The 12,167-nt window shown below is 28.1% G+C and overlaps 1 protein-coding gene across 1 annotated transcript; it reads left to right on the top strand.

The window, feature by feature from the left end:
- The first annotated feature begins 6,829 nt into the window (after window positions 1–6,829).
- On the top strand, window positions 6,830–10,841 carry LOC107015581 (monooxygenase 1-like). The gene is made up of 6 exons (XM_015215894.2): window positions 6,830–6,988; window positions 8,891–9,037; window positions 9,424–9,474; window positions 9,577–9,748; window positions 9,845–10,070; window positions 10,184–10,841. The coding sequence occupies exons 1-6, from the start codon at window positions 6,900–6,902 to the stop codon at window positions 10,681–10,683; spliced, it is 1,185 nt and encodes a 394-aa protein (XP_015071380.1). The 5' UTR covers window positions 6,830–6,899; the 3' UTR covers window positions 10,684–10,841.
- Window positions 10,842–12,167: the final 1,326 nt, after the last annotated feature.

The raw sequence follows: 12,167 nt of genomic DNA, 5'->3' as shown, positions 1-12,167 counted from the left end.
ATCTAGCTTAAGCGTTATTTCACTATTTTTATTTTAAGTTTATCTTAGAGCTTATATTTAAGCTAAAGTAATATTGGTGCATCCGAAGTCTTCAAATCCTGGATTCGTCTCTACGAATCACAAGCTAGATGGTTTGATTTAAGGGAAAAGAGTCGGATATACCCCTCAACTTTGTCATTTGGAGCCGACCCCTTGTTATGAAAGTGGCTTATATATGCCCTTACCGTTATACAAACGGCTTACATATACCCCTGCCGTTACAAAATGAGCTCACATATACCCCTGCCGTTACAAAATGAGCTCACATATACCCTTCATTTAACGGAAGTTAAAAAATTAATTTTAAAATTATATTTTTTATTTTTTTAAAAAATATTTAGGGGTATATATGATTCTTTTATCATAGTTCAAGGTATATTTAATTTTTTTTCATACATAAATTATTTTTTGACTTCTTTTATTATAATTATTTGAGTTTCTTATTCTTATTCTTATTTTTTTTCTTTCATTTCTTAGTTAAAGAAAAAAAAGTTAAAACTATTTTTTTGATCTATATTGTAATTTGATTTTTGTATTCGAAGAAAAAAGTTTTGTTATCGACAATAAGTTTTACAAGAATATCAGTGAAATATAAATAAATTTAATTATTAAAACAATAATTTTAAATTAGTCATTGAAACAAAAAAAAGTTAAAAAAATATGTTTAACGAGAATTAAATTTACTCATATGGGATTATATTTTTTAGAAAAAAATAATTAAAAAATAGATTTTTTTTTTCATTTCCATTAGACGAAAAGGATATATGTGAGTCATCTATTTATAAATAAGAAATATATGAGTCATTTTCATAACAAAGGGTATATCAACTCTAAATGACAAAATTGACGTATATCTTTTCCCTAGATTTATATAAGCCTTCAATTATTGACATGGAGCCCACCAATCATGTGACAAGTAGTTTGAGCAAGTTGCAAGGTGAATGGGACATTTTGAAATGTCATTGGGTTACTAGATGGGAGTATCTTGGTGGCTACTAATTAAAATATCTTGGTGGCTACTAATAAAAAAGGTTTGATGAGATTGAAGGATGTCTTTTATATTCCATATTTAACTTGTAATTTAAATTGTGTCACAATTAATTGATCACTTGAATTATATTATTATATTCACTAAGTTTACGAGTGTTATACAGGATCATCCCAAAAAAATGATTATAATGGATAAACATTGAAATAGACTTTATTATTTTCGAATCATATAAATAAATCATTCTCTGAAATATTTAAAGGATTTTTCACGTAAATCTATAATTTTTAAAAACTAGCATGGAAAATTTCCATATTTCTTTAGAATTCTTCATCAAGAATTAGTCTTTTTCTTACTTAAGTCTAAGACAACTTGATATCACAAAAGGGAAATGATTTTTCTAACTTTTGGACCGAAATCATTTTCCTTCATAATTATCTCAAGTTTTAACTTCATGTCTCTAGTATAACCAACAAAAATATCACCCTTTAAAATAATTCACCAAAACATAATCCGATGTAATCAACATTTTCTGAAGAATTTGTCACTATCCAACCAAAAACCAGCTGAAAATCATTTTTAGAAAATCTTTTCCTAAAAAATAAGTAATTTTATGAAAGAAAAGACATCTCATACAAAAAAACATTTTAAGTGAAAAATAATTTCAATTGAATATTATACTTATTTAATAGGAGTTTGGCCGTGTGATATCATATCATGATATGGTAATATGGTATTGTGAGATGTAATCAGCGTTTGGACATGCGATTTTATGTTAATTCCACAACATGATTCTATATTATGAGATTGGATACCATATTCTCCAAAAAATCATGATACTGAATCATATGGGAATACCACATCATGATTTGAGTTATTTTAATATAAAAATTAATCCACGAGTTTATATTTTGTTAAAACAATCACACATTTATATCTACTAACCATTTATTTCACATATGAATAAAATTTATAATCACATCATTAATTTTTAAAATTTATTATTCTTACCAACATATAGTAACTTTAACTCACACTTCACAATGTTGAGTAATAAAATCTTGAAGAGCCCGTGAAAAGTGTTTTATTTTTACTCAAATATATTGATGAAATAATTACTTAGGTGGAGAATAAATAACTTTTTAATAATTTATTATACGATTTTATGATTTTTTTTGTTTATTTGATAATATTGAATAAACAATTGAGATTATTTTAATAGTTTTAGACTTATCAAATTTTTATGTTTATGAGCAAATATACAACACCAAAATTATATATTGCATGTTCAAATAAAACTTCAATTTCATTTTATAATTCTATATTATGATACTATATCATGATCCCATATCATGATATAATATCGCATGACAACGGATCGTTAATTACTAGAATTTCTCCCTTAAAATAAGAAGATGTCATTGCATACGCAGATGATATGGATCATTTAAGTAGTAACGGCCAAGAAATTTCTATGTAATCAAAATACACGCATTGCTTCAAATAAACTATTCTATTCATATGTGATGTTTTTAATATTTTGAATTCATATAAAAAAATATTTGTCCATCTCAATTTATTATTTGACACTTCTAAAATTTCGAATACAAACAAGTTTTTTTGCAACTTTTTCATGTATGATTTAAATGTCTTGAAACTATGATGGCTTATAATATTTTTATGTAATTCTTAATTATGTAAATTTTATTTTTTTTAAAAAAAAAATTATGTCTGAATTCACGGTTAAGATGAAAGTGGCTTTCAAAATTCAAATAGTGCACATAGATGGAGAGGGAGTAACTAACAAGTATAGTGCCAAAAGTAGATCTTGATGATATACTACTTGTCTTAGCATGAATCCAAATATTTTTAAGTGGATCAATAACTTGCATATTTTTTAATTTGATTTATTTTTTTATTCAAATTTAATTTAATCGACTTATTTATCACCTCTACTCATATATATTTATAATTGTATTTTGTAATAAAAAATATATATTGGTCAATAAAAAGATAATCAAAAGTTGAAAAGTGCTACGGAATGAAATATATACAATGCACATTCTTTTTTAAAAAAGATTTCCTAGGTCACAAACATTACTTATCAATTTAACGAGATTTTGATTTATAATAAGATTATTACCAACTTTATATCTCAAAAATCTAAAAAGAAATATGCTTATTAAACAAACACACACGATAAAAATTTCAAGCCATCAACTCTATTAAATAACTTTTTTTCATGTAATTATTTTTTTTGAATTTTTTTAAAAAATAGAATTATAATGAATATGTTATAGGAAACATGACCTTAACAGGTAATTGAGAGTTGGTGGCGTCCATTTTTTTAACTCCTTATCTTAGCCCTAAATATTTTGATAAAATATTGTTAAACGTCAAGTATTCAAGAGATATTATATTTTAATTTTCTGATAAGACTTTCTTGGGAAACAAGAAGTAGAGGTAGTATTATATTGGAAATGAAGACCGTCAACAAATTTGATAATTATCTAATGTTATTTTAATACGTCTTTCCAAGTTATTGTATTCGATAACAATTTCGTTTTATCAATTTATTATTCCTCTCATTTTAACGTATTTATCTAATTTTAACTTAACATAAAATATAAAATAAAATAAAATATTTTAAATTAAAAATATGTAAGTAGTTTCAAAATATATTTCTTTTTAATTTTAAATATGTTTTAGAAATTAGTTAAATTCAATACCCTTTGGGGTGGCTCACTGATTTGAATTTGGGAGTTTCATGTTAGAGGTCTCAAGTTCAAAACCTCTTGCCAGCGAAAGTAAGAGATTTCCCTTCTGGGTCAAGCTCGTTGCACCAGGCTTATGTAGTGCGGGTTGCCTCTCCTATGTGATTTACGAGCTATTGCATAAAAGCGACATTAAATCAACAACTGTCTAAAAAATATAATATATAAATTAAAATAAAAGAACATATAATTGATGAATAATAAATCGAATACTTTTTGATACCACTATTGAAGAATCTCTCAGAATTTTTATAATTCGTTGGAAGAAGATAGATAGCTTCTTCTCAATTTTACGTCATATAGATATATTAGATCCTTCTCACACTTTTTTTTCCCTTTTTGTTTCTTTGAGTAAAAAATTAATCTGTATCTTTTTCTTAATGATTAAATTTATAGACAAGGAAAAGAAATTAGTTTTCGTTTATTTTTCAATCGCACTTCTTTCTTTTATTTCTTATATTTTTTATATGAACGAAAGAAAAAAATAAAATAGCAATAAAAAAGTCAATCTAAGAAGTCAAAAATATAGGATCTTTTAAAAATTATAAAAAAAATTTTAAATTATTATTACTTCCGTAAGATGAAAATAATATTTATGTCTCGTTTTATAATGATAGAAGTATATTTAATTTAATTTTTTTATCTATTATATAAATATTTCAAAACTTGTGTATTATTGCTAGTCAACTTCTTGATGATGCAAAAACATATAAACTAACAACTCACATAATTTAAAATATGAGAAGAAATATTTATTTTCTATCTATAACATGACCAAATTCAAAAAAAAAAATAATTACTGGTTCAATCAGTTTCTTAAAAGAATAGATTGAAGGATGAAACTTGTTATTTTTTAGATAGTATAAGGATGTTTTTTACTCACTTAGATAATATAAGAGTGTACATTAGATTTGAGTCATAGTTATGGGATGATTTTAGTCAAGAACTCGTTATATGTAAGTCACTTTTGTAACGAGATATATATCAATTCTAAATAGCAAAGTTTAGGATATATCATGTCATTTTATAATACATAAATGTGTTCTTGACTTCAGCTGACATCATAACCGTTTAAATTTTGAGCATTCACAAGTAAACACTTATAAACATTTATAAAATATACATTCGTCTTACATAGCGTCCTAGACAATTTTGTGTCTTGTATAGCGTCTTACGTATATTATATCATGTAAGCTATATGTTTCTACTTATTTAATTTTATATAAATTTAAATATTTCACTTGTGCATATTCAAAAGGGAAAAGGGTCTGATATACCCCTCAACTTTGTCATTTGGAGCTGATATACCCCTCGTTATAAAAGTGGCTCATATATGCCCTTACCGTTGTACAAACGGCACACATATACCCCTGCCGTTACAAAATAGCTCACATATACCCTTCATTTAACGGAAGTTAAAAAAATAGTTTTAAATTTATATTTATTACTTCTAATTTTTTTAAGAAAATTATTTAGTGGTATATATGATTCTTCTATCAAAGTTCAAGGTATATTTTAATTTTTTTCATACATAAATTATTTTTTGACTTCTTTTATTATAATCATTTGAGTTTCTTATTCTTATTTTGTTTTTTTCTTTTATTCCTTAGTTTAAAGAAAAAAAATTAAACTATTTTTCTTTTGTGCGTATTGTAATTTAATTTCGTATTCGAAGAAAAAATTTGGTCATCTACAATAAGTTTTACAAGAATATTAGTGAAACATAAATAAATTTGATTATCAAAATAATAATTATAAATTAGTCATTGAAACAAAAAAAAGTCAAAAAAAAATATGTTTGACGAGGATTAAATTTACTCATTGGGATTATATATTTTAGAAAAAAATAATAAAAATTTAGATCAAAATTATTTTTTTTTTCATTTCCGTTAGAGGAAAAGGGTATATGTGAGCCATTTGTTTACAAGTAGGGGTATATATGAGCCACTTTCATAACAAGTGGTATATCAGCTCTAAATGACAAAGTTCAGGGGTATATCAGACGCTTATCAAAATTAAAAAAAGGGAAAAGGGTCTGATATACCCCTTAACTTTGTCATTTGGAGCTGATATACCCCTCGTTATAAAAGTGACTCATATATGCCTTTACCGTTATACAAACGGCTCACATATACCCATGCCATTACAAAATGGCTCACATCATATACCCTTCATTTAAAGGAAGTTAAAAAATTAGTTTTAAATTTATATTTATTACTTCTAATTTTTTTTAAAAAATTATTTAGGGGTATATATGATTCTTCTATCAAAGTTCAAGGTATATTTTAATTTTTTTCATACATAAATTATTTTTTGACTTCTTTTATTATAATTATTTGAATTTCTTATTCTTATTTTGTTTTTTCTTTCATTCCTTCACTTAAAGAAAAAAAATTTAAACTATTTTTTTTGTGTGTATTGTAATTTAATTTCGTATTCGAAGAAAAAATTTGGTCATCTACAATAATTATACAAGAATATTAGTGAAACATAAATAAATTTGATTATCAAAATAATAATTATAAATTAGTCATTGAAATATAAAAAAATCAAAAAATATGTTTGACGAGGATTAAATTTACTCATATGGTATTATATTTTTTAGAAAAGAATAATAAAAATTTAGATTAAAATTATTTTTTTTTCATTTTCGTTAGAGGAAAAGGGTATATGTGGGCTATTTGCTTACAAATAGGGGTATGTAAGTCACTTTCATGACAAGAGGTATATCAACTCTAAATGACAAAGTTGAGAGGTATATCAGATTCTTTTCTCTTAAAAAAACGTAAATAACAACTCAAACAAAAATAAAAGAAATTTTCATATATTATAACTTCAAAAATACCACAACAATTCCTAATGATAGAATTAAATAAAACTGTCCTCTCCCTACAAGTTGTCATGCTATTTGGGTCCTACAGAGACAGGTATTACATCTGGTCAAACTTCTTTATCTTGCAAAGATATTCAACCTTTTCTTGGTCATTTCCTTTTCTACTCCACTTGTTTACTTAAATAACAAAAAAAAAGTACTATATATATCAGATAGATCCAACTCGAAGCAATCACTTCCTATCAAATAGAGAAGAGAAGAGAAGATGGAATCAAGTGGTTGTGATGAAATGCAGGAGATAGTGATAGTAGGTGGTGGACTTTGTGGACTTGCCACAGCTCTTGCTTTGCACAGGTACTTTTCTCTCTACTTCTCTTTTTCTTCCTCTTTTCTACTTTCTATACGCAAGTTATAACTGAGATACAAATATTGAGAGTCAGATTTGAATTCACGCCCTTTCGGATCAAAATCTTAATCTAATGTGCTAGAATAACTTGGTTATTTTTAATATTTAAGATTTATTAAGTTTTATGAAATTAAAATTTTAAATTTGAAATCTAAGAGATTTATACTTGATTTGGTTTGTAAACTGAATATTTATACTTTAATGATTTTGCCAACTAAATTCTTTCAACTCACTAATATACAATATTTTAAGCTTAAACTTATGCGGCACTAATATTACTGAGGTGAAAATATGTGTCATTACGCAGTTCTAAAGCTAATAAATTTAAATTATTTTAATATTAAAAATATTATTTAAAAATGAGCTATAATAATAATAATAATATAAAAAAAACTCTCCTTTTTCTTTTTTAACACCATGACCCAACCAAAATTAGGTATTCAAAAATTTTATTGATCAGTTTGAGGAAGCTTGAAGAATACTAAATAAATTTTATGAATTTATGAAATTAATTCTAAAACATGATAAGATTTTGTTGAGTTTGTGTTTGTAGTGTAAAATTCAAATCAAATTGATAAAAATTTCATCAATTGGGTATGAATTTGACTCTCAGTTTGAGAGCAAATATGGCACAATGTTTAATATTTCTGCAGAAGTATCTTTTTCCTTTTTTAATATTTAATATCTTATTTGTCACTAAAAATGAAAGGTCGAGTTATTTTGCCTTGAAATTATGATGTAAAGTTAAATTTTGTTTGGATTTTTGAATTGTAACTTTGTTTATAAACATAAAATTTTTATAAGTGTTAAAACTATCAAAATTGTCATGATTCTTTATAAAATCTTTTTAAATAAACAATTAATATTGCTGAGTTGAAAATATGAGTCATCACACACGTTCTAAAGTTAATAGATTTAAAATATTATTTTTTTAAAAAAAACTGAAAATAAGCTACAATAATAATAATAATAATAATAATAATAATAAAAGCTTTCCTTTTTATTCTTTAACACCATTCCCCAACCAAAATTAAGTATTCAAAAATTTCATTGATCAGTTTGAGGAAGCTTGAAAAATATAATACTAATTGAATTTTTTGAATTTATAAAGTTAACTCAAAATCGTGATAAGAATTTGTTGGGTTTGTGTTTGTAGTGTAAAAAGTTTCATCAATTGGGTATAAATTTGACTTTCAGTTTGAGAGCAAATATGGCGTAATGTTTGATATTTCTGCAAAAGTATATTTGTTTTTCTTTTTTAACATTTAATATATCATGTGTCACTAAAAATAAGGGAAATTCCACATGTAAAACAAGTATACTGATCCACACACGTAGGATAGGAAAGGATGAGAAAAGAAATTAAAATATTGTGTTTCATTGAGTTTAAGGCTTCGTTTGATAAAGTTATGAGTAGAAGGGTTCAACTTACAAATTGAATCAAGTATAAAGGTGTGCAGGTTATTCCGCCTTGAAATTATGATGTAAAGTTACATTTTTGTTTGGATTTTTAAATTGTAATTTTTGTTTATAAACACAAAATTCTCACAAGTTGTTAAAACTATCAAAATCGTCATGATTCTTTACAAAATCTTATCAAATAAACAAACCATCATAAAACTATTCTAAAAATACAACATTTGTTCATCAAACTTTGATTTAATAAGAGTAATATCAACATTTATTGAATGGTGAGAGTAGTGGTTATACCCGATATCAGATGGTTTAATTGATCTCATGCATGTCGAAACGATCATTTCATCTCATCTCTAATTTCAAGTTACGAAATGAAATCACATGTCTAAAAGATGAAAGAACTTGTATAATTTTATATATAAAACGAAATGCAGGAAAGGGGTAAAGAGTGTGGTATTAGAGAAATCAGAAAGTTTAAGATCAGCAGGAGCAGCCATAGGTGTACTACCTAATGGATGGAAGGCACTTGATCAACTTGGAGTGGCTCCATACCTAAGAACTACTGCTCTTCCTCTTCAAGGGTAATATAATCTTTTACATCATTTTAATTCGGCATAACACATAAATGTACTATTTAACTTGATCTCATTTCACATTTATGTCCTTCAACTTAGAATGTGCATAACTAGACACTTAAACTTGTATAAACTTGAACAAATTAAATAGACACACGAGTCATATGTAGCATAACAAATGTAGGACACAAATTGTCATGTAGGACACGTGTCTCTATTTGTTCAATTTTATACAAATTTAATTTTCTACTTGTGCATACCCAAAATTCAAAATTGAAAGATATAAATGTGAAATGAGGTCATGTTGAAGGATATTTTTATGTAGCATACCTTTCAATTCTCTAGTTTTTCAACTCTAGTACTCCTTGTTAACTTTATAATATATCAAACAGGATGCGAATTACATGGATGGACAAGGGCAATGAAAAATTCACACCGTACAAGTAAGTCAAATTCAAATCGAGATCGATGTCATATTTCATTTTTTTCTACATTCGAAAGAGGAGAAAGTAAACAGTAATCCTGTATGGTGTTATTAAATATAGGAATATCGGAGAGGTTCGTTGTCTGAAGAGGAGTGATATAGTTGAAACATTTGCTGATGCTTTGCCTCCAAAGACTATACGTTTTGGATGCGATATTGTGTCTGTAGAAATGGATCCTATCACTTCCTTACCGAGTATTCTACTTTCTAATGGAAATCGTATTGGCGCTAAGGTACTCTTTTCTATATTTGACAGTGGAAATTTCTGATGTATTGGTGGCTCAATAAAATAAAAGTCGGTTTCGTTATGTTTTGAGTGATCGTTGCAGGTTTTGATCGGGTGTGATGGATCGAGGTCAATAGTAGCAAGTTTCCTTGGATTAAAGCCTGCAAAAACATTTCGGACTTGTGCAATTAGAGGTTTAACAAGTTATCCCAATGGTCACTCATTTCCTCTCGAATTTGTCCGTCTCATAGTTGGCCAAACTGCAGTTGGGAGACTACCAATCACTGATAAGTTGGTACACTGGTTTGTTTCTGTTCAACAGGGCACAGGTATGGTAATCCAACTTGATGCCTCTTGTTATAATGTGACTTCAATTCTGATACTTTTCAATTTTGACTTCAATTGTGTCCATCAATCTCTGATTGATTTTGTGCACATTCAGATGCCAAGTTCCCACAAGATACACAAGTTATCAAACAAAGAGCAATGGAGGCAGTAATTGGTCATCCAGCTGATGTACAAGAAATGATTAAAAAATGTGATCTGGATTCTCTCTGGTTTTCTCACTTGAGATATCGCGCACCATGGGACTTGATGTTTGGCAATTTCCGGGAAAAAACTGTAACGGTTGCTGGAGATGCAATGCATGTAATGGGTCCATTCCTTGGACAGGGAGGTTCATCAGGAATAGAAGATGCAGTGGTGCTTGGAAGAAACTTGGCAAAGACGATTAACGGAAGTTGTTTTGATCTTGAAGAGGCAGTGAATCAGTATATAAAAGAGAGGAAAATGAGGGTGGTAAAACTAGCAACACAATCTTATCTGACTGCCCTTCTTTTTGAGAATAGACCAATGCTCACAAAAATTGTCATCGTCGCTGTGATGGCCATTTTCTTCAGAAACCCAAGTGCTCATACTCAATACGACTGTGGTCTCCTCTGATATAAAGTGTTTTGCGCTTTTGATATTTAGCACGTTGTCTATTTTATCAACTTTTTACAAGTTTAAGAGTGATCTACTGCACCTATAGTTGCATCTTATTTATTGTTCTCTGTTTAAATGGGTTTATCCTACAATGAATACACAACTAATATGGCCAATGTTAGAGTAATGGCATATTTGAGAAGATCGGTCATGAAACATACCAACTCAATGAGGAGAAACGAAGAGAATTGTAATGACCCTCGTGGTCGTTTCTCTTTTCAAGTTTTGACCCTTGTCGTAGTTTCATTATGCCTTTTATGACTTCTCAAAAAGGGTGACACAATATCCAAGGTGATCAGATGAGTTTCAAAGAATAGCCCCAAAACCAAGATTTTTACCCTGCAATTCAAGGTCTATATCATTCAAGTTCCACTGGTAATAATAAAGTAAAGCCAGCATCTTCAACATTGTGTTAACATAGCAATAGGAAACAAAACCGCTACATAAAAATGTGAATACATTCAATTGGTTAGAACCAGTTTGCAATTGCTAACTCATCGTCGCAAAAAAACACAGGTGTTAACACCTCTAACCAGACAACCAACAGGAAATATTTTTAATGTCAAAAACCATCCTTAGTTACCAAACAGGTAGATAAATATGCATACAAAAACTGTTAATCTTTTCACATACATTGATACAGAAACCACACGTTTTACGAAATTGGCCAATTCAGTGCCTTGTTTAACAAAACTCATTGAAAACAGGGCATCAGTCTTCGTTCATAGCCTCAAACGAGAAATAGAACAGTTCTGCTTGTGTGGAAGCTCTGGGGAAACGCATCAATTTGATGGTGATATTCCTTTCTTCCTTGGAATCAATGGCTATCCCTTGCTCTATGCACATTCTTACAAGAGATGGAGTGTGTGCACATAATAGCTTTACAAAAAACACTTCAGTTTTTGAACATTGAAAAGAACTGATGGTCACATACTCGAGCTTGTTAAGTGGTCTATTCAAGCAGGTTGGTGTCTCTAGGTATTTCATAACTGTTTCAGAATTGTCGTCACCATCCCAGACCTAATGTATAAAGAAATACCAAGACATTTTAGCTTCTCAAGTTCAAAGAGCAAACATGACCTAATGTATAAAGAAATACCAAGACATTTTAGCTTCTCAAGTTCAATGAGCAAACATGAAACCAAGTAATAATTATACCATTGCACAACAACATATATGTACTGTTTCTTACCGTAATCTGAAGTTTACTCAAATTAGGATAACTGTTGATTAACTGTAGAGCACAACAAGTCTGATCCACTTTGTTGAAATCAACTCCTAAGTGTAGATACCACAAGCAGTCGAGCTTGGGAGGAAGCTCATCGAGAACTATATTTGCATTCAAAAGCTTTCAGACAAGTACTATAATTAGAATCCGATGAATACAATCAATCACTTTTTCCAATTCAAGTGAAACAACACGTAGATTTCTTACCTCAAGG

Source organism: Solanum pennellii, chromosome 4, assembly GCF_001406875.1.
Source record: "Solanum pennellii chromosome 4, SPENNV200".
NCBI lineage: Eukaryota > Viridiplantae > Streptophyta > Magnoliopsida > Solanales > Solanaceae > Solanum > Solanum pennellii.
The sequence above is the reverse complement of the archived record's forward strand: the minus strand, read 5'-3'. Positions and strand labels throughout refer to the sequence as shown.

Excerpts from the sequence above, each read along its gene's own strand:
- LOC107015581 (XM_015215894.2), top strand. The coding sequence starts at position 6,900 with ATGGAATCAAGTGGTTGTGATGAAATGCAGGAGATAGTGATAGTAGGT. Across the intron at positions 9,749-9,844 it reads GAAATCGTATTGGCGCTAAG|GTTTTGATCGGGTGTGATGG; the intron begins GTACTCTTTTCT and ends TGATCGTTGCAG. Across the intron at positions 10,071-10,183 it reads TTCTGTTCAACAGGGCACAG|ATGCCAAGTTCCCACAAGAT; the intron begins GTATGGTAATCC and ends GTGCACATTCAG.